The sequence below is a fragment of the Stegodyphus dumicola genome, chromosome 8, assembly GCF_044657685.1.
Source record: "Stegodyphus dumicola isolate Sdum_Otavi_A_Nest chromosome 8, ASM4465768v1".
Taxonomy (NCBI): Eukaryota; Metazoa; Arthropoda; class Arachnida; order Araneae; family Eresidae; genus Stegodyphus; species Stegodyphus dumicola.
Genome location: NC_140775.1, coordinates 133,481,757 through 133,506,457, shown reverse-complemented (window position 1 = coordinate 133,506,457; position 24,701 = coordinate 133,481,757). Strand labels below are relative to the sequence as shown.

Genomic DNA, 24,701 nt, shown 5'->3' with positions numbered 1-24,701 from the left:
AAATTTAAAAAATATTTGTAAGAGTTAAAATAGCTATACATAAATAATACAATTTCGGATGCACCCCTGTACATCAGTGCTCTCATGACAATCAGCACCAGCAGGTCTCTTCTGACATATGCTAAACCTGACAGTGTGTCTGGGACAGACAATTACGACTGGAATTGTGACAGTTGTTGGTTAGAGATCAAAGCGTATCTATGGTAAGTGGAACGTGACACTGTCCTCATCAAGTGACAAGCTTGGGTGAGAGCGGTTGCTGCAATTTGCCATTAGGTCATAAAGGTGAAGTGGTTAAACTAGGAAGATTTTAGAAGCTTCCCTATGTCTGGAAACAACTGATGGTTTTCTGCTTGCTTTATACAAATTTGCATCAGAAAGTTATGAAATAACTGACAATTAAAAATAAGAAATCCTTTAACTTTTATTCATAAGATGACCTGAAACACACAAAAAGTGTAATAAAATAATAAAAAATCCCTGTAATTTATTGCCGTTTCTTTCAGTTTGTTGACCTTTCTTTCCCTGAATATAATTCCAAATAAAAGTTAACTTTTCTGTGGTTTTAAAGTCTATTATTAATAAATATAAATACATAAGAATTGTTATAATTATGACTTTTAATTCCCTTCCGCCAATTACATTTTTAAAGGAGTTGCATTTCTTAAAATTTTGCCCGAATGTGTTTTTAACTACATACACACACACATATAAAGTACATAAACGTTACTTTATATGTGTGTATAAGAAGAGAAACGATGTTATAAAGAACAGAAGAAAAAGATAAATATGTAATTTACAAGAATATTTAATGAGGATGAAAGGGCGTGTCTTTGCAAAACACCTCATTAGTCGTCGCCATGCATGGCAACACAACCGTCTTACATTATTACTCATTTCAGAAATATATACAATTTGCAGGGAGTAATGAGCGGTGCTGTCGGAAGATAGTGTTTAAAATGTACTGTTACGCGAATCGTATCAACATGGTTAGCTAATTACAGTGAGTTTATATGCAAATAAATAAGATGAACTCCAAATGTGAAATTTAGCAAAATTAAATTCTTTATTTCTTTCACATAAATATGGGAGTGTTAATGCATTAAATGAGGTTCATTTAGGTTTGTTAATCAAAGCCACAGTCCGCATACTGCATATGTGCTTAATTGTATGAGAACTTTTAGTGAATTTCATTTATCCTTTTCATGAACCATGTTAGTCTTATTTTGATTTATATATTTCTTCTGGGCTATCTTTTACAACCAAACTCAATGAGTTAGAATTGAAAGGAGGTCAAAAATAGTTCAAATTTTGGAAAATTGAAGTCAAAAGTGCCGTCTGCAAAACTGGGACTTTATAAATATATTTTAATAAAAAATTTTATTTATAATCCCAGTTTTGAACCTTAAGTTACTATGCAGATATGCATATACATTTACTTATCAAATTAGGACTGAAACATTTTCTTCATTAAAGATAAAAAGGTGTTTAAAAACAAAGTACTCATATACAACAAATGTTTAGATATTTTAATGGTATACACATACGATATATAGCTGAGTTAACTGATAATGACAAAAATCCTGGACGTTGATGAAGAATTAGACCATATATTATTCACTAAAATGTCGTAATGGAGATTAAAAAAATATATTTTTTGCATTTAGAGATATGTTTGCTTTCAATGATTTCTTTTTCTCTCATCAGTAGGATTATTACGTTAAATGTTTAATGCATACGCTTTAGAAGAAACGGCATTTTTTAAAAGTTGCCTTTCGGTTTCGGGAAGACGGTTTATTAAAATTAAATATTTTTCATAGTAAAAGAATATGACTAGAATGATAAGCATGCGATTTTGTCTTATTCTGAATAAAATATGGATTATATAGCAAAAGCAAATATCAATTGCGATTTAAACTTCTTTCAAAATATTAAGATATTTAAGATTTCGTGAAATTTCGAAATGTGAGATACTCACCTTCCAAAAAGGTCTTTAAGTTCTTGCTCGGAAACGAATTGTCCTAGATTGGCCACAAACAGTGTGGAACACGGCAGGGTGCCTGATGCAGAAGAGGTAGACCCCACTGGACTTGCTAGTGCTGGACTGGCCACCAAATGGGGTGGAGGTAGCGTCGCATGTATTGCGGCGCTACCGGCTAGGGCAGCATGAGATAACGGGTGGGGCATCGTCAGTGGTGGCTGAAACGATAATTCCCAATCATGCTATAAATCATTAATTAATTATAAACTGAAAGCACATACAGATTATTGCGCGAAAATACCCAAGCTCATGAGTACTCACCGGTAGCTGTGCATGTAAGGCAGGGTGCATGAGCGCCGCTGTATGTAGGGCCGTGGACACGGGCACTTCTGCATAGGACAAAGATAAGTGGGGCCAACCCTCATGAGTGGCTGGTAATAACGCCGCTCCAATTTCTGCTGAGAAGACAACCATTCACATGAATAAATTATTTACATCCGACGCACACGTTTATATCATTGGAGCATTTACATTTTAAGGTATTATACAGGATATCATTCAATAATCTATGGCAATATCTTCAGCCTTCCCTCTAAGAAAATTTCCATATCGGAAGTTCTTTTATCTTGATTTTATAATTGCTGGTTTAATTATGCATATAAATTGTAATATTATATAATGTTCTTCCATTTTAATATGTTTATTACTAAACTTTTGTTTTTCATTTTGTACTGATTGACTGTTTGACTGCAGCATTTATTAATATTGTATTTAATAAGAAAAATATTTTGTAGAATAAAGTATTAACATCATCTGGTCTATTTTCATCGTACGAACAAAATAATGTAAAAGCATTTAAAATTACAAAAGAGTTACAGAAGATCTAACTTAGGTTTTTAAAACCAGTTTAGTTAAGTCGATGGAAAAAAAAAATTAAAATGGGACAGTACCTTAAAAGAATTAGAAAAATCTGGTATAAACGATATACAAGAAGCTTCAAAGCTTTTGTTGTAGCCTTCAATTCATACCTGTTCTTTTAACTCTAGTTTCACATATTTTTAAATTTTATGCCTTACCGAGCTATTAGTGGTGAGCAAGAAAATTGTTAAATTTATAAGAATATTCATCTAAACTTCTCTATATTATTTGGTATAATATTCTACTAAACTGCTAATCGTCTTTTGAAAGCTTAATTTTCTCCTGTAGATAACTTAGTAGTAAGCTACAAGCTTTACTTTGACTACAAATAGCTTTCAAATTTGCTTCCATATGGCTTACCATCAAACGCTTCATTCTGTGCTCAGGGAACTTCTACAACTCTGTAAGTTAAAATTTGTTTAATAAATCTGCAAAACGTTTGTAGATAAAGGATCTCGAGATTTAGAAGTTCTATACCAGTTCAGCGATAAAAGCAATGAATTATCTTCCTGCAGCCTTTTAAAGACATTACAATACTCAGAGACGCTAAATCTGTTCTGAGTTTTGTGGTTTCGCTTCTTAAATTAATAACAATATATTGAGAAAAATTGATAAAAATATTGGCAGATTAAATATGCAAAAAGCAAGATTATAGTCTTAGTGAAATCTCTGTCTCGCTAGAAAATCGTGTAAATATTAGATATTTTCAAAACGTTCATGATAAGGGTAATTACCGTATTTGCCGGCGTATAAGACACACCTTTTTTTCTTTGAAAATAGGTCTGTAAAACAGGGTGCGTCTTATACGTCGATACTCAGTTTTTGATTACGTTCATTTGGAAATTTCCTGTGTTCGGAGTTATGCGATTTCTTTCTTGTTTCTTTGTGTTTGATTCTTTCTTGTTTCTTTCTTTTTGTGAGAATATTACAGTTACGTAGAGTTCAGTGAATACGTATACGCTCTTATCCATGATCACAGCTGGGTTTGTTTAAACTTTCGAATTTTTGTGAACGACTTTTGAGTGTTTGAAATTTCTACTGTTCAGTTTTTTTAAATTTGTTGGCAAGTTACGGCTCAAAAACAACTTCGGCGTTGCTATAACATAACATACAAGCTACGTGTGATTGCGTATGTTAAAGAACACAGAAACAGGGCTACAGAGAGGCATTTTGCCCCCCCCCACAACCAACTGAGAAAATAAGAGCTTGGCGGAATCAGGAAGAGGATAAGAGGATCTAAAAAAAGCAACTCATAGATTGGGTATTCGCAGAAATTATTACTTTGTATTTGCATTTCTTTTTATTTAAATACTGTAAATTCATTATAATGATTAGTAATAAAGTTGTATCCTTCAAAAATGTGTATAAAAAAGGGGGTGCTTCTTATAGGCCAGTGCATTTTATAGGTCGGCAAATACGGTTTATAGTAGGCGTTTATTGATAACCATAAGATAACATTATTTCATATTAGTAAAAATACATTCTAACACACTCAAATGCATTATTAGCTGTGTAAGCAGCAGTGTTTATTGAGATTATTGGAAAGAGCTCATGTTTTTGAAGAGTTTAAGAGTTACTTAGTCAGAATTAAACTCCACTGAGAAATTCAGTTTAACTCTAAGGGTAGTTTTGTTGCACATTATTTTCATTTATATATGCGTTATTATAACACATCCCTGACATAACTCTTGATGAAAATTTGAGCATAAATCCATCAAAATTTCATAAATGATTTTAATAAAATTTCGTTTAATTTTATTACTGAAGTATAATTTCAAAATTTGTTAATGCACATCTTGGATTTCATTAAGGTGTGCATTAATAAAATTTTATTAATTATTTTGATAAAATTTGATTTAATTTTACCAATGAAGTATAATTATTAAATTTTATTTATGCACATCTAGGATTTCATCCGTGAATTTTAATAAAATCATTTCCGTAAATTATTCATGAATTTTAATAAAATTTATTATTGATTTTAATAAATTTTGATTTTATTTTATTAATGACGCATCATTTGAAAATTTTATAAATGCAGCCCTAAATTGTCTAACAAAACTACTTCACGTTTTCCAATCGTTTATTTTTCTGTGGGTTTTTTATTTGAGATTATGAAACTTAATAAGGTAAATGCATATTTTCTCCCTTTAATAAGTCTATATTATTTGTTGATCATAATAATTTACGAATTTCAGACTAACAATATTCCATTATTCTACTTCATAATTAGATGTCTAGATAAATTATATCTTTAACAGAGAACTACTTTAATAACTTTAATAGGAACCGAAATGAAGTTTACTCATTTTGTACCATTCACATATTAATGACTTAAAACTATTCGCAATGTTTATGAAATTTATCTCGCAATTTTATAAATATGTATATGTAATGAGAGAGTTATATTTTAAAATATATGTTATGAATATCCTGCTTCAATGTAAACTGTTCCTGTTAAAACGAAGCTTAGCATCAACATAGCGAAACTTCCTCCACAGTGAGATTTATGCTATCTTCCAAAACATTCTTTCCTCAAAATTTAGTATCTGTCTGAAAACTCTACGCTAATATACGATATTTCGAAAATAGAGTTTCACTAACCTGTAATAAATAAGCTAACGTATTTAATTTCGCTAAGCTGACGAAACTTATAATTAAGAATTCTATAGATAATAAATTTTACTTTCTCTGAACATATATTAGAAAATTTATCAAATTATCTTTAAGAGCCATAACACAGACTATTGAACAGAATTCTGAAAGAAAGTTGCGCATTCTTTACTCCACCTGTGTAGTTAAAAGCTAACAATTAAATTAATATTACTGAAAGTTTTCTCATTTTCACGATCAGCAAAATTTTATTTCCTCTTTCAGCTGGCAACGATTACAAACTTTTGTTGTTAATGATTTCTTTAAGAACATTCTAAAGCAGAATATCTGTATGGGATTTAATTAGTAAATGAATGAAACAACTTTTTTTTAACGTTGGACTTCATGAATTTTATATAATTATTTAAAATGTGCTAACGAAGTATCTTCTTAATCACTTAGCCTTGCAACTGTAATCACATTATTATGTTAAATTAGTTTTTAACATATTATGTGTCAACATTATATTCAGAAAATGCCTTAAATGAAATTAAAATCTCTCTAGGGATTTCATTGTTACGTCTTCTGTTTTTCTTAGAAGTGATTTTGAAACAATGCAGTTTCAGGTGACATAAAAGATTCTTAGCTTAAAGTGACGTCTTTCTCCCTTGGGGATTAAAAGGTGAAAAATAAAACAGTACGGAAGATGGGCTTAATATCTGAACCAAATATGTTGTATATCTGAAACAGCGTTAGATGAACGATAAAATTACATATATTACCTAGATGAATAATTTAATTTAATTAATATATCAGAGAAAAGTGGTAGCTAACATCGCCTTTGCATTTTGTTATCAGTATCACTTCAGAATTAGAGATAAAATTTAGACTACATATCCAAATTCGAGTATTGGTATCCTAAAAGACTAGATGTGTTAATAATATTCAAAATGCATTGGATATACTTTAAACGAAAAAAGGAATTTTGATTTTGTTAAAAGCGTTAAATAAAAAGCATATTGCTGTTTTTATACCGTTAGTAATTAAGAAAATAGACTGCAGTTGTATCTATTTACATATGCCTAGAAAACAAACACATTCCTAATGATACTAGAAAAATCAGAGAGCCCTGGGCTGAGCAACTAGACGGATTGTGCAGAATAACATATCAAACATTATAGTAGTTACAAAACTTGACAGACATCATATTTGTATTTAGAATATTAGACAAAATATGCAAAATTTTGAAATAAATTATTAGCCCAAAGGGGCGGTAGCCCAAAAGGGCTATTGGTCAAAACGGCATTTTGTAGCATTTCATTATACACGGCGAATCACATTTTAAATTTTTGCCGAGAAATATTATCACCCTGTATTGAATTTAAAGAAATTAAATAATGGAGAATCTGCATGAACCTATGTATTTTTCTCGCATTCTAAAAGAACGACGGTACCTACAGACATCAAATTTTGAATAACGTTATCTTCCACTTGAATATGAGCATCTGGAAACTTGAATTTTGAATTTCGAATTTGTTTTATAATCTACTTCATATTTTTATTACTTCATATCTTTCATGAATTTTTGATTAATAAACTGAACGATTTTAAAGCGAGCGATGGTAACACGGTACGGAAAAAAAATTACATCTGCAGCGAGCGACTGTCTGTCGAAAATTCTAAGCACATGCTGTTTTTAAATATTTTGTGATATTGCTGTTGAATTGAACTTTATGTGATTTAAGTGCGAATGACGTGATATTTAATAAACAAAAGTAACCCAGAAAACGCTAGAAAAAGGTCCCTTTGTGCGTAAAGTAAAATCTGAAAGCTTTTGGATTTTTTTAACGAATATATTTTAATGAAATGCACATTAATATGTAAAACGAATACATGATGGCGCATTAAAAGGCTTACTTTACAAAACTGACATGATTTTTAATTTCCTAATTTATTTTAAAATCAGTGACTTAATATGAATGTCATATATCTCTCTGCGGTCAGCCAATCATTTACCTTCTTATCGCGGCAAAGAGCCAGCAAGGGAGACAGCCCAGCAAGGTGAAAGATTTCAGTTGTCCGGAGAACTTCGTTCAAGTTTTCGGTAGGATGTTACCGGATGTTCACCGGAGTTAGAATTTAGTTTTCAGCAGATGAATGTGTTCTAATTTTGGTAAGGGTTGGTAACAGAGTTTAAAGACGTTTAAACCTGTCATTTCAATTATTTTCTTTAAACTTATGTAACTATTTCTGCACATAAAGTCGTTTATAGAAAATAATTTTAAAAAATGTTAAATTAGATTAATGTGAAATATAAATCATCGCCAATTTGACAAGCACGAAAATGAACGCAGTGTTAGAAAATCAAATTTTGTCCGTATTGATTCTATAGGTATTTTAGAGGCATACTTTCCATCAAAACATTCCTTACAAACGGCCTCGATACTGTTAGTGAAGACAGTTCTCTAAAATTAAAATTTCGAGTTACGTGACTTTTACATGCAGTGAAAATTCCTATCAGCAAACCATTATAAACGGTAACGATTATAACAAAGCGGTCCGTGTAGCTGCATATAAAACATTCTGTATAAGTCTAAAAACTTATTTAATGTAATGTAGTATATAACATGCAAAGGATGTTATAATACACTGTAATAAATGTAGAGTTTTACACTGAAAAGAACAAAGATATGGTTTTGTTATTTGTCATTAAGTACTACGTGCGAATTAGATATGCAAGCTAGAAAATTTCTTCTTAATGTATTATCCGAAATGTTAGACGCTTTAACAAATTTAAAGAAACACCATGAGTCACGCAATATAAATGAACTTAAAACGCAATCATCAAAGTCTTACAAAAGCTTTTTATTTAAACTATCTACGTCAAAGCTAAAAGGCGAAATAATATTATTCTTCAAACTGTACTCGTTTTGCGTAATAAGTCTCTTTTTGATATTTTTGGCATCCTCATACTTACAAGTCATCCGTCAAAGCAAAGAAGCAATTCAATTTCATTCTTGAATAAGCCTGCGAACAGGACTCAGAGGGTGGTAGTTATATTTTAATTCTCTTCAGCTGTAATCTGCGAAATTTAAACTCTACGTGTACCTAAACTTAAATAGGCTAAACAAAGTCGCCGTAATGTGTTTTAAATTGTATCACGTAGTGGTGTTAATCTTTTCCACTAGAATACCTGTGCTATGTTCTTTGAGTCATAAAATTATACCTTACAAACTGAGAATATACTTCTACAACTAACGGAATATTTACCTGATATTAACAAGCGAATTTAAAATAAATATATAAATGAATACAAATTCTGAAAGCTTTCAGATTTTATATTACGCCCAAAGGGGTGTTTTTTTTTTTTTTTTTTTTTTTTTTTTTTTTTTAGTTTTCTGTGTTAGGTTTATTTATTAAATATCACATTCTTCGCACAAGACATAAAATTCAATTCAACAGCAATATTACATATTATTTATAAAGAGCATATCTCTTGAATTTCCGATACACAGCCTTGAGCGCTGGAGATAATTTTTTTTTTTTTTTTTCGTACATTGCAGCCATCACTCGCTTTGAAATCGTTGAATTTGTTAAAAAAAATTCTTTAAAGTTATACAAAATATGAAACAGATTATAAAACAAATTCCAAATGTGGGCTTTTAGATGCCCATATCAGAGTGGAGGACCACGTTATTCAGAATTTGATGTCTTTACTTACCGCTGTTTTTTTCACAATGCGAGAAACATACATATGCAGATTATTCATTATTTAATAACTTTAAATACAATGCAGGGGTCTAATATTTAATGGCAACAACTTAAAAATTGAAACGCCGTTTTATAATGGCCGACGCAAAATGCCAAAACGAAGTTACGAGCTTTTCTGGGAAAATTGTCCCTTTGGGCTAAAAATCATTACAATTTTTAAAAAGTCTAATTTTTTATTTGTTTTCCCATATGTATTTTTAAATGCTATTCTTGAAACACATTGTTTTACTATAATTATACGATATCGTCTGTTTCAACGTATCTAACAGGAAAAATTAATGTTCCGCAAGTTAACCAGTTCTAGGTTACAGTGGAAAGGTTTTTATACTCAAAACACTGCTTTATTCGATAAAAGAACTGTCTGCCTACGTGCGAGGAACCTGCAAATTCAACTACGAATATAATATTTATTTATGAAAAAAAAAATTGTATTTAAATGCTTGAAGTTTATATATTTTTAATAGGGACAGGATTTTTCATTTATAATGTATTAATAAATATATATAATAAAATTATTATATTACACATATTTTAATATAATTCTCATAAACCCCGTTGGATATTATCTACATATCTTAAAAATCCATCTCATCCTTTTCTGCGGAACTAAAAAAGTGAGTAGGTTCTGATGTCGATTTTTTAAATATAATATAGTTACAATTTTACGATGGGTATTTAATCGAAAAGAATGATCCCAGAGGGAACTCTGCTTTGTTCATCATTAAAATAATTTTTTTAATTTAATTTATATTTTCACCCTACAACAAACTTAAAAGGAAGTCAAAAGCTTTACTAAATTTTTAAAAATATTTTATGATAACTTTACGTGTTTGGGAAAATATATTTTGGTTGCTTTAATGTATTGCCAGTTGCAAAATAAGGAATAGTTTGAGTTAATCTAATTTTGTTTTGTTTACTTATTTTAGATTTAGAAGAAAATTGAACATAAATTCCTTTGATTAATGTCTCACAAATTTGCTTTTTCGCCAAAAATCTCACTGCTTCAGTCAAGGTCAGAAATTTTCATTTAAATTTTTAGGAAAAATGCTATATACAAAAAATGGTAGTCAAATGATAATTCTTTTGTGCAAGTAGGCGATTCACGTCTAATATAATGTCATTTGCATGAATTAAATTTTTGTTTTGTATCTGCGTAATCAAAAATAGCTATACAGTATACTTCTGTCTTATTTATAAATAAATTGTGACCTGTATATGCTTTGGTTTACGATCCATACCAAAGTTCTTAAATTTTTATCTCATAGCTATTATTAGCATGTAACGTGTCTTTTTTCAAAACTCACATTAAAAGCTGTTCTTAGTTTCATTACCTTACTAAACGTTAGAGTCATTTTAAATATGTTTAAGAATTAGATTTAATATTTTCATAAAATTAATTTTAAAATAAAATTTAAATTTATTGAAATCTTATATTGCTTGTAAAATTGGTCACAGAGGAAAATTATAATATTGACAAAACTCAAATACTGGCTAATATGTTACTTTTTCAATGCGCATATCCACGTTTGATGCAAGAAAAAGAAAGTAAGAGCACCATTAAGTTCATAGAAGAAAATTCGTAAACGTAATTAAGAAAACATTACAAAGTAATTTTTACAGTTCATGCAATAAATAAAAGTATAATAAACCTGATGGTAAAGGTAATTTGAATAATTTAATTAGGGTAAAAAAGTTTAGATGATTAATTCACTTGAAAGTATAAATTAAGAAAAATTTTGATTCTGGAGTTTCTCTTTAAAATATATTGTAATGTTGAAAATAAAATATGCGAAAACGATGTCGTTAATGAATTTTCAATTTTGTTTAGAGCTACTTTGTATCTGTCTGTATTATTCCTCAGAAGTCAACAGAGGTCTCATAAACTGATTAAAATGAATCTTTGAAAAGTGAAAACTATTTTATCAAAATTTCGTTTAACTACTCTGCTATTGATAAGAGATGGCGCCACTTACGAGTTAAAACTATTTTACGGGAACTGCTAAAAATAGACTGGCTAGATAATTTGCCAACTTTTTAAACATCTTTCCTTCAGAAGCAAAATAATTGATACTTATATATTTGAACATGATTAAAGGCAGATAAAATAATTGTTTATAAATTTTGACATCAAGTTTTTAAGTATAACAAGATACGTTACAATTTTTTATCCTAAATTCTATTTTTAGAATCAAAATGTTAACTCAGTTTTTCACAAAAAATTCTATTAATTTTCCAAACAAATTTATTTTGCAGTTTTCTATTCGCAATTTTATTATTTAGATTCAGGCTGTTAATGCAATTTTTTCACGAAACATATTATTCTTTTCCATCATATTGTTGAATTTTCAAGTTAAAATAATTATTATTAGCTTATACATATTTCAAAGCATAGTGAAGAAAGATGATAATTACGCTGAAATAGAAGGCGAGTGAAAACACAATTTGTTCAAATGAAATTAAATTGTGCAAAATCTCAGTCTGAAAATTTGATTTTATTATCTAATACATCTAGGCATAAAAGCTATGCAAAATGTAAAATTAATTTTAAACATAAATTGCAATCTAATCTTGATATGCATGTATGTTCTTTTTACGATTTCAGTTTAACACTGGCGAAAATTTAAGCCACGCAGTTAAGATACTTTTATTACTTTAAGAATTAGTCTCCTTGAGATTAAAGATGTAGAAACTAAGATCTTATATTTAAAGAGAGCTGTTAAAAATGGCAACGCTTAATGTTAGGAAAAATAAACCTTGTGAAAACACTGCATGCGATAGCTGCTTTAAAAATAGTTGGCGAACTCAAAATTAAATATTCTAGATTTGGTACTTTCACCTAAGTTCATCTGTTCTCCCAAATTCAAGATCTTTCCATGTTATATAACATCGATTGAAAAAGGTAACTAAAACTAAACTTAACCAATCACGACTTAGCTTTACATAAAGTACCTACGTAGTATAAATACGACTTTACGAGAAACTACGTTCTTTCTGACTTCTGCTATGCAAATAACTCTGCGCCGTTTATCCATTACTGCCTGAAATGACATCGCATCTTTTTACCTATATATATATATATATATATATATATATACATACATAAGGCTGATGGAAGATTTACATACATACAGGGGGATTCAAAACTAGAGGAACAAACTTCTAGTTGGTATAAGATACACCTAGACGACTCGGAATCGCATAGCAATGCAGTTCTTACGAGATAGGGTGTTTATTAGAAGCTGTCAGAGGAAAAACGTGGACAGCCACACTCAAAGGCATTAGAACGGAAAATATATACACGTCCTGATCGCAAATTGACATTTAAAGACCATTAAACTTAAAGTAAGTCATGCTTTTCCTGATATTGAAGTTGTCCGAAGTTCCGCGTAACCGTTGGTCGCAGACATTTATTTCCGATTACGAAAGTGTTTTAAATGACACAAATCTTCAGAGATATTTTATAAATTTAAATTAACAAATTGGTTAATTTAAATTGAGAAACGTTAATTTTAAAATTACGAAAACTAATATTTTATGCTTTCATCCAGGTTCTACATTTCGGAAGATTTCGAACCCGTTATAAAATACACACAACGAAAAGTGTGACTATCGTATAAAAAAGAACTGTATTCGTAGTTGATAATAAAAATACAGATTAAATTAAGGATTCGTACGCAAAAGCTCAAAACTGAAGGGCGAATTGTTCGCATCTGTACGTAATTAAACACAAAATTTCGATCGGAGAAAAGGCTTTTGATGTTGACAATATGTTAACAAAATTAAATGACAAAGGCAGATTATTGTGAAAATAAATATAATTTTTCAATATGGAGATTTTATTCACATAATTGTAAAAAAAAAAGTGTTCTAAAAATACTAGCAGGCACGTAGTAGGTATTAGCATGTAGCCAACTAGTAATATTATTTGCATTAATTAATAATGAAAAATATTTGCAGGTCAACGAATTTTTTATGATAACCATATTCTTATTCTATTACAACTTCGGTGAACATAAGAATATTAATAAATTAATTTAAGACTTTGAAAAACTTATAAATTACTTAGGTGAATTTTTTTTTAGCATACCAGATGTAATAAGCTTATAATAAACTCCTAACAGAATTGTCATTCTTTTAGGAATTTATCTTTTTTTTTTTTTCCTTTTAGAATTACTAAAGGAAATGACATTTAAGGAGAAAAGTTCAATTTGAAATTATTCTAATATATTAATTAATCGACCCTTCGTTTCAAATTAATATGATGTCAATATATATATATATATGATGTACGATATGTAAAACAACTGAAAAGAACTTTCAGAAAACAAGAAAACGAATACTTTACGAGAAAGGATTACTTCACTTCTTTCAAATATTAAATGCATCTTTGTTATAAATGCGTTTGAAGATTTCCAGCTGATCATGAATGCTTTTCATCTGTAAAATGTCACCGAAATGCCCATAAGTACCACATTCAGTCTTTTAAATTTATCCTAATGTATTTTAAAGTGACAGCATTAGTGAGTATACAATCAAGGCCTGAAATCTGCTATCTGCCACGAAACGACTCATCCAAATGAATCCCATTTACAACATTGTCTTGCGTGGTGGTTACTCAATTAAATAAAGGGAACGCAGAGGGAAAGAAGAAAAAAGGAAAAGAAAAAATAAATAAATAAAAGAATCGTGGGTGGGGCAATGAGGTGTCGGGCAGAATAGTCAGGTGGGTGACGTCAAAAGGGTGAGGGTGAGGGTGAGTGTGTGCCTTTACTTACGTCCGGCCAGAGGGTGCAGGAGTGTAGGGTGCGTAGCGGCGGCAGGAGGTGACTGCTGTTTCGGTTTGCTAACCTTTGTGTTGCTCTTTGCGAACTCCAGTCGAATCGTCTGAGGCAAGTCAGGGTCGAAGCGAACACCTTGCTGAAAGGGAAGAATAAGAAATATAAAAAATTATAGCTATTTTTTATTAATGGTTCTAATGATTTTCAAATTGTTTAATTAAATGTCAATATAATGAAGAAAAGGCTTTCTGATTTTTAACGTTAAATAAATACAAATATTTAAGCTTGCCGCTGAAATGTCCATTGCATGCCATTAAAATTATTCTTCACAGATATTTGATTTGTATACGCATATAAAATGCGCACCGTAGTTTTAGAAATTATAATCATTTTGGAATAATGCAAAAATGCACATTGTAATTAAGCAATAACTTATCAACAAGTGCAAAAATAAACTATTCTTCAGTTTTATATAATTTTTCTTCCACATGATATGAACATTTCCTGTTAAATCTGCTCTTATGAATAACAGTATTTCCTTCTTAAAGCTAAAAAAGGATCTGATTTACTATTCAACATATCAGATAGATTCATATTCGCATTTATCTGTCTTTGTCGATTTGCATATGTATGCAGGTAATTCGAAAATATCTAGTGAAAATTTAAAAGCAAGCAGAAAGGACAGAAATAAACAGATTTTGTAATAGAATGTGTATGCCTAAATGGCACAGGGTTTAATTGAGCGAGAAATAAAAGCGTTCTGCATTTGAGTTATTTTACATCTGAACAAAAATCTAGAGTGCATTATAATACTAAAAGTTTTATACATAAAAATATTTATGACATTTGATTGGAATACGTTTCATGAATTCAACTGAATATAAAATGAGAGCGTAATCACGAAATTTTCAGATTTTTTGTTCACAAAATGTTTTAGATGATCTGGAAAATATAGATTAAATATGGGATTCAAATATTTAGCAGAAGGTTTCAAATTGGGACGGCAAGATCGAAGCCTGGCTTGAATACATAAACACTTTCTAAAAAAAATCTGGTGTGGACACCACGTGACTTCCTGTAGGGCCTATTAAATTATACACAGTTTTGCTGCCTTTCATTTACACGAATTTCCTCGAATTTCATTAGAGATATATTTCGAATTAATTCATTTCTCACTTCGCGGCAAGGGAAAAATACATAACTCCAAATAACTTCATTAAAAATTGTAAAATGCTGTAAATCATAAAACACCAAACACAGTTAAAACTGTTTAAAAAAATCTGATGTGTACACCACATGACTTACTTGTGCGTAATATTAAATTATGCGCAGTTTTTCTTGCATTTCATTTAAACTTATTTCATTACAGATACATTTCTCATTCAATTAATTCAGTTTTCAACTTCGCAACAAGGCAAAAATACATAAAACGCCAAAATATTTTTATTAAAAATGGTAAAAAACAGAAAATTGTAAATACAGTTAAAACAATTTAAAGAAGACAGATTTTTCGATGCACAAAACTGAAAGATTTCTTTTGGTGTGGCGGATTAAAAACAGGGAGGTTCGCAACTGTATGTTATAGCAGTCCCCTATACAAAATTATTTTAATGTTCCGAGAATACTCGTTTCTGAGTTATGCGAGATACATACATACGTACGTACAGACGTCACAAAAAATCTCTTCTGGAACCATTTTACAATAAGTTTTGGAAAAAACGCCTTTTATTCTGCAGGTGAGTACAGATGTCAGAAAAACATCGTTCAGATGGATTCGAGAGTTGTCAAGGTGGATATTTTCATTGAAATATGATACGCGCAATTTTTCGCGATTACAATACTTCCTTTACTTCGTACAAGGAATTAAAAACAGACTAAATTATAAAATTATATGTGGCAAAAAATATTTGTTATTGATTATCAAAGCAGTAATGCTACAATCAGCTGTAAAAAATTGGGAGCAATGGCTTTAAACTTAAGTAAGTTCTCATTCTTGCAACAGTAACACATTTGAAGATCTTGAGGATATAAAATGAAGGAGCTTTCTTAAAATAATTTTATTCGTCTCTCTTATCCAAGGAGAAAAATATTTTGAATATATTACATATATATAAAGTTTTTTTTTTTTTTTCACTTCTGAGACTTTTTCCTTAAGGTTTTCAAGAAATTCCCTGGAAGTTTATACAGCACGTTCTTGTTATTTTAGTGCCAACTTTAAATTCAAATTTTGCTTCAAAATCTATGTGATTCTCGTTTATCTAATGTAGATAATATTATATTTAGGTAAACGTCAATGTATTATGCAATCATAATCTAGTTTTGATGCTAATATTGCATCAAAACTAAACTGATATGCAACAAGTATTGGTATGTATAGCGTTGGTATGCAACACTAAGCTGAGATTCTTAACTGTTTTCAGTTCTTCATTTCAAAGACAACAAAATTTATGCAAATGTTTTCTATTTAGTTAAAAAACAGAAAAAAGTATTCGAAAATATTTCATACGAATATTTTAATGTAACATGTATTTGGATGTGCATAATTTCCACGGTTATGTGCAAGCAAATACTACATGTGACATACTACACGGAGTCATATACTACTACACAAATACATATGTTACATTAGCACATATGTTACATGAATACATATGTTACATGAGTACATTTGTTACTACATGACTTCATATGTTATGTTACTCCGTTTGTATAAACATTAAATATATGTAACAGAAATGCGTTCCATTATTATTCTTCCCTTTTAAAAATATTATTGAAATTATAATTTTAACCAGTATATTAAACACACTCTATGCAAGCAAATTAAAAAAAATTAGTTTTAAGGAACAGTTTATTTGAAAAATGCATCTGCACAGCCACAAAGCAAACTCTGAACGATTACTTCAACAAATTCCTCGTTTCATATTCTAACTTCTGCTTTAAGTAAAATGCACTAACATCGCTTTTTCGAGAATTAACCTATCTTTTCAAGCTATTAGTTAGAAAATCTTTGCCTTAAGCTACTTTGCTGATAATTTATTTTTAACTTTCCTCTTTGTTCAAGCGTAACAAATGCTCAAAATAGCACCCTAGAGAACCTATGAACGAGCTCCTAGGTTTCGAAAATTGAAACAGTCTGCCATTAACGATCTTTATAATGTTTCACTCTAGAGTTTATCTAGTATTTATTTCCTCTTTTTCCTTTAAAAGCACAATGCCTGGAAAGCGGCATAAAACTAAAATAAAATTTTGTACTTTAAAAATAGAAGGTACTTTTGTCTTCATTTTCTAACACTGAAAGTGTTGTCACTTTTAGAGATTCAGCAGTAATTTATTAAAGAGGTGAATTTGTTGAGACAAAATTATTTGTTAAGAGCTCTTGGGAATTAGCTTAATGGGAAACTAGAACATTTTATTTCTTTGCTTACAATTTATTGCAAATACTAAAATAATTACATTATCAATTTTTTGCATTATCATAATCTAGTGTAAACGCTTGACAAGTTCGTAGACTTCGAGCGAAAAGGAATTCTTTCGGATGGATGCACAGTTTCTAGTACATTGTAATTTCATCAACAGCCTGGAACTCTTCTCCGGCTAAAAATGTATGAAGCTCTCATTCTGCAATTGTGGCAATGCAGTAGAATTCTTTACCATTAGCCATACTTTACCACCAGAGCAGAATCTCTTATAAAGTTTCGATAAGTCTTTCTTTCATTTCAGGTGTCCAACACCTGATTGTCCATCATTCGCACACTTTGCAAACCTTCAGCTCGTCATAAATAATATGATAGGCTGATTCAACACTAGCATTGAAGAGTGGATGCATCGTTTTTTCCTGTCACGTTTCTACTACTAGAATATTGTACTCTGCTACTAAAAGGACTCAGATGAAGAATATTCATCCCCTAAAAACGCCAGTCTTCCTTTTCTTATTGTATTCATATACTTCTAGACAGCTCCTGCAGCTGTCGCTGCACTATATTCTTGTCCGACGTTAAACACGTATATGTTTAATTATGTCCCTAAATAAAGATCTCAGGACATTTTATTGCTTTTTCTTAGCGTATTGTTGGAAAGGCACCGCCGTCTCGTCGCGCTGTTACATATGTTCCTATGCATACTTCAAGCCTATTATCAATGTCTCTGTCGGTAAATCGAGGTTGCTGTCTCGACTAATCAAAACAACAAGGAGATTAGATATATGTAATTTTTAATATATTTTTATAGTTTCCTAATGCACAGCCTAATAATAAAAGGTGCGTGATGTATATAGGCTTAGAAATAAGACAGATACAACCGTAACAACATGAAATGTCGTAGAAAAATCTTTTTGGTTTGAATTACATGTTAAGGATTAATAGGATTGTGATAAAGCACACCAAGGCTGGCTGCCTAAGGGATTCTTTGGAGGACTTTTTAAGTGGCTTCCATTCAGGCTACAAACGGGGAAAACCACGAATATTTCCATGCAGCTAGCCTTATCGTCGGGTTAGAAATTGAGGCGAAGTACCAGTGTTCAGCTATTTTATCACTCGGTCAGTGGCAAGACATATGTTATCAAAATAAATATAATAATTATGTAAAACTTTATACGTACATGAATTTTGAAATCTTCTAGTCTAACTTTAAAATTTTCGTTAGCACACTTTCTGCAATCGTGAACAAAGCCAAAATGAACACTTTATTGCTATATATTATCTGATCCAAATTATATATATACATATTCTTTCATCCTTTCCAGAGCAACATTTTCTGATATTAAAAGAAAGTGTGCACATCATTTGTCTGAAACACATTTATAAATAACTTACAAAAAAGGTGAAATATTTTAGTATAGTAGCGTATACTATAGCGTATACAATTTAGTCTTCACAATTTAGTCTTTAGTCAATTTTTGTCACTCAAATTAGGCTATTATTATCATCATCCACTGGGCCTGGAAAGTAGTTCAGCTCTTGAAGCATAAGTTATGTCAGTTATCATCTTCATAACTTCGAGACTGCCAATTTTCCTACTGTTATAATTAAATATTTCGTAAGATTTTTTATTTACGTTTAAAATTAAAACAATGCGTTAATTAACTAAGCGATCTAAAAGAAACAAAACTACTTATTAATAATTTTATCTTTATTTTACGTCACTTTATTTCATTTTAGTTAATTTTAGTATATATTTCAGTAACATAACTAATTAATGTTATTTGTAACACGTAGTACATGGAATTCCTGTGATTTAAAGCATGCCTAAATGGAAATTTTTGCGAAAACTTCTGTCATTGTTTTAATTAATTAAAATTAAGTTGGTTATGTTTCTAATGCCGTGTTTTTATAAAATATAGTTTGCGCTCTACGTGCCAGTTTTATTCTAGTTTTCATAGTTAAGAGTTTCATGGTTTCCTTTCCTCGATTATATATTTTCAGAAAGAAGAAGCCGACATAATTTCAATGGAGACACTATAGTGATTTAGTCCGCATTTAATATACCCTGATTTGGCAAAAACTTTAAAGGTGTGGTGGTGGTGTATTTAATTATGGCAAAGCACACTAGGGCTATCTGCCTAAGGAGAGGGATGCCTTCGTGGAGGACTTTCTAAGGAAAACTGGCTCGTATACACGTTACACATGGGGAAAACGACGAAAACACCCATGCAGCCAGCCCGTTCGCGGGATTTGAACCTCAGACCAAACTACCAGTGTTCAGCGACTTTACCGCTCGGCCGCTGAAGGGCTGGGGGGAAAAAAGGATAATGGCAGGAATAAAACGTAACTGATACTTAATGAAAAATTATTAATAGTAATTTGTACAAAATCATTAGTTAACATAAATTACAATGTTTGGCAGTGGATCATTTGCAAAATACTAAAATCAAAACCAAATTTATGGAAATCTGAAAATGAAGGAAAAATGAAGTCACCACTAGGGAAAACTTTTTTTTTTAATATGGTGTATAGTCATAGCGACAGGTATGCATACTATCTTGATTTCATAGATTTTAACAAAGTGTTGATCAAGTCTTGTGGAAAAACAGTTAATCATATTTAGAGTGCACTTTTCAACCCCTGGAGGGTCCCGGGAGGAAGTTAGCTCAAACTCTGCTCCCTAAGACATACCACACCTGCTCAATCAGTTTCAAGTTGGATGACTAAAGTGGCCAACCCAATCGAGTGATAACTTCTGTTTGCAAGTATTGCACCACATATGCTCCATGAGGCCGAGCATTGCCATCCATTAGCAAAAACTCTGGGCTAACAACAACCCTAAACAGTTTAACTTGCGGTTTCAATACCTCGTCCATTTATCTCTGGGCGATAACAGTACCTCCTTGAAAGATAATCAGCTCTGTGCGATCATTTGTCATGATTTCTTTCTCCTCCGCGATCGCGGAGACAGCATATTTCACAAGAAGGGAAGGCAGTTACGTGTACCTTCCTCTCTACAGATAAAAACGCATCTAGAATCACTTTTTAGAATATATCTGGATTCGTTAGTAAATAATGCTCGGGCCAGTTGCCTTGGCTCCACTGAATATGTTGACGGCACCAATTTAAACGGGCCCCTCTAGAAGCTGGAGTCAGTTGAGCATAAATCATTGGTTTTCTCGCATACAGTCCAACCTCTTTAAGCCTTTGCGCAGCAGCGGAATGGCTATTTCGAGTTCCTGTGGCAACCTGAAGGTTTAAAACCAAATCTCTTATAGTCGTTTCGCAGTTTCTTCGAGCCGACAAAGACAGAAAAGAGTCTTCTTATGAAGTTGTTGCTCTTGGCCGCCCTTGACCAGGCTGTTTATCAACTGATCTAGCGCTTAAAAGGCGGCTGCAAGCTCTTGATATGACACTTTGAGGGTTAATCAATTCTTGGGTGACCTCCATTTGTGTTTGACCTCCCTCGATTTTACGAATCATTCCCCCCTTTTTACCTTCAAATAAATGATACCTTTGAGGCATAACTACTAAATACTCATCACTCTGAGGAAACAAATTCACCTTAAGCAATACTACTGATCAGAATTCCAACATGCGTCCATTGCGCACCACATTGTCAATCACCGAATTTGCATATTTCCGGCGCTAACGTATGTGCGTAAGTGCAATGTTGTGTTCAATTGTATTTCATTGAAATAAATAATTACAACCTTCGGCATTGTTTGCAACACTAACTTATTGAGCATATTTTTTCTCAATAACCTTTAATTTTGATGCTTATTATAATAATAAACATCTTTAAACTAGTAAAACTGTAAGAGACTGTATTTGGTATGAGGTAAGCAATTATCAGATAATTAGGGAACAAAATCAGGATTATTTGATTTTAAGTAATATCATTGATAGAAAGCTTTCCAAAAGAAATCGAGCTAGATTTATATTTTATAAGTATAAAAACACAAAACCAACCATGCAATTAATCTGCTCTGCAGCAAAAATGTATCCTGAAGTGCATCAGTTACATTTACTGAATTAGATGCACATTCACTACGTAGATCTTATATTACACATAATATATTTTGTGCTTAAATATATTATATAATAGAATATTCTGTGCTTAAATATATTATATAATAGTATATTCTGTGCTTAAATATGCATATCAAAATAATGTAAATTATCAATGGAACTTATAGATTAAGTTTGAAATGCGTTGTAAGAAACATAGTTTAAGTTTTATAGTGTATAGTTATAAAATTCTTACACAGGTTTCAAAAACATACGGTATGCTTCTGCCTCAAAATATCCTGCACGAAAATTGATATATTAATTTTGCAAACTTCAGAACAGCTGATCTAGCACTACTACATGAGTCCATAAATTTATCATGCACACGCTACCGTAATAAGTTAATAAGCATACATACCCAACTGAAAAATAATATTTATTGAGAATCCGTATAATGTTCCGAACATTCTTAATTATAATTTGCACAAATGTATAGCGAATACTCTATTAAAGTATCGCATATACTGCTTGTGTCCCATGCACTCATGAATCTGACAAAACTACTGCCATGAATTCTGAAAGCAATTCATCACTAATTTGAAAAGAGCTTCGATTTTGAACCTGGTTTCTGCGGCGCTGCTAGAAATGATAAAAATCGCAAGACATATGAACAGGGGAGGAAATGTTTTAAATGAACTCATCCCCAATGTGGTACCTAATCCTCGAGAATTAATAGCGATTAATTGCCAAGCGAGACTTTTAACGTTAAAGTTGGGCTTTCCTAATTGATTAATGGGCGACAAGTTTGGCGTCGCTAGTGAAACATTTTTTCGCCAGGAATTTATTAATTTTTGCAAAACGCCGAGCCTTGGGAAACAATTAATCATTTAGGTTGGACATTTATCCTACTGTAGTCGCAGAAAAAGTAATTATTGATAGAAAATTATCAACGCTTTTGAAAAATCGCTGTTTGAGATCGAAGTGTGTGGCGGTGGTGTCTGAGGACTCCAGACATCTTTCAAAAAGCGCCAATATGTCCAATACATACTGTTTTTAACACTGAGAAAGGTTTTTTGCCCACATTATCTTGTTCTTATCAAAAAGCCTAAATATTAATATAATATAATACGTCACGGAGCTGGCGTCTACTTTTACTAAGGGCACTCCATCATCATCGGCGATTATACTTATCAAAATGCAGAAACACGTATCACATTAAGTTTTATTTTCCTGTAGAAAATAAAGATTTATTTTAAAGGAAAAGACAGTTTTCTAAGCGCCGAGAAAGTTGAATACGTTAAAAAAGTAATTAAACTGTTTTTTACTTTATCTCTTCTGCTTACAAATTACCAAAAGATTGTTACCAGAAGCATTTAGCTAAGAAACCCACAAAGTAATGGACAATAGCAATATGTAATTTTTATTAATTAAGAAAAACAGAAAATATCATAACAATTCTTAGACTTTCTATGTCATAAGCTATTTATCTTGATAACGCACATGAAATAAAATATTTTTACAATTTAATTAAGGTTTAACGTTACATTATTCAAAATACAGGCCTCACATTTCCGGCGCATGGAAGATGCATGCCGCATGGTTTCCGCATCACGGTCCGGGGGCGTAATTTCGAAGACTTTCTTTGATGACGATCGTTGTCTGTTTTTGTTTTTATTTCTTGGTTTCTCCTGCATTAAGCATAATAAACATGTTTCCTCATGTTTATTATTATGTTTCACTTTGCAGCAGTTTCATATCTATTATGCTTCACCTTTCAGCAAAAAGGTTAACTCAAATTTAAACTCGTAATAAATATCTATAGTTTCAGATATTATTTGCATTTGGCTTTTGTTTTTGTTTCCCCTTTTTTAAACAATTCACAACTGTTTATTTATCTTTAGTTAAAAGCATTATTCTTTTAGTTTATCTTAATTTAAAAGGGTTATTCTTCTAAATTGTTTTGCGACAGTTAGAAATAATGCAAGTATAAAGATTTACCTTGAGATGAAAGCCTAAATCAAACTGAATAAAGGAAAAATAATACTCATGTTTTTCATTTCATAGTCCGCTGGTAAAGCTCATGTCGTTGCACCTTTTTTAAATAACATACATTTTAGTTATTTAATATTTTATGAACATTTCTTGGTGTCAAAATTATATACATATATAAAATTACATACAATATACAGAACTGCCGTTCGGCAATGATATCTTACCCGCGGCATTAAGCATAGTATTTCATTTAAACTATGAGATAATTGTAAGCTCTTCATTTACTTTCACTAAAAAGGTACATCCGTGAAATAATACGTTTTGTAACCAAAATGCAGTGAAACAGTTGTTAAGGAACGCATAACTATCTATATGATTAAAGCTAGAACACGTATTTGTAAACAAGCATGGTATGAAATATTAATAAATTTTGTTTTAATTCAAATTGTAGTAGAGAAAATACTTCTTCTGATATAATAAAATATAATCAAACATTCAATTAGTCACAAAAAATTCATCGTGTGACCTTTGAAACAAAGGGCAAGAGGTAAAAATTATGAAATATTCTAGGAGGGACATATTCATTTACTTTATTATTATCATTGCAATTTAACTGATTCTAAGAATTAATTTTGAGTGCTATGAAATGAAAGGGATAACAATAAATACAAAGTAATTTGCATGACTTCAGGTTTTTTTAACTTTGCTTTCATTTATACTACCTTCATTATTTTGCCAATTAAGATAACATCTAGAGCAGTGGCAGGTTATACATAACAGAGAATTGCGATGAGGTATGAAAACTCTTAATTTTTTTTTTAATTCTTTCACACAAACGATTTCACACAAACATCGTTTTCACACAAACGATCTGATGAATCATAATTTTTTCAAATAACCCGAATCTGATTTCTAAAAGTTTTTAAATCTTTCCAACCTTGGCTGTCTTGAATCTTTAACATAAAAATAATACGAAGAAAAAGAAACTTTACTTCCCATCAGAAATTTTTATTAAAAAGTAGTTTGAAATCTACGTTTACTGAAGTATACATTTAAGATAAAAATTTGTAAAAACACACCTGCATTTTTTAAGGAAGTATAAATGAAGTTTAGTAAAAGAAGTTCATAATTAAAATTGAATTTTGCAGTTCTTGTTTTAATGTAATTTGGCAAAGTATATTTGAACAACAATTAATATGTTTTTCCCTTTTATATAACCGTTGTAAATCAAAGCAA

General features: G+C 30.9%; 1 protein-coding gene across 4 annotated transcripts in view; it reads right to left on the bottom strand.

The window, feature by feature from the left end:
* LOC118203072 (protein couch potato-like) overlaps positions 1 to 24,701 on the bottom strand; it is a 580,191-nt gene that overhangs the window by 27,107 nt on the left and 528,383 nt on the right. Inside the window, exons 5-7 of one of the 4 annotated variants that reach the window (XM_085822450.1) lie at positions 14,038 to 14,179; positions 2,303 to 2,439; positions 1,979 to 2,223 (exon numbers count right to left, since the gene is read on the bottom strand). In XM_085822450.1, coding sequence (XP_085678576.1) covers positions 1,979 to 2,223; positions 2,303 to 2,439; positions 14,038 to 14,179 — 524 coding nt within the window. The remainder of the gene's footprint in view (positions 1 to 1,978; positions 2,224 to 2,302; positions 2,440 to 14,037; positions 14,180 to 24,701) is intronic. The other 3 variants (XM_085822452.1, XM_085822451.1, XM_085822453.1) reach the window with 3 other exon arrangements.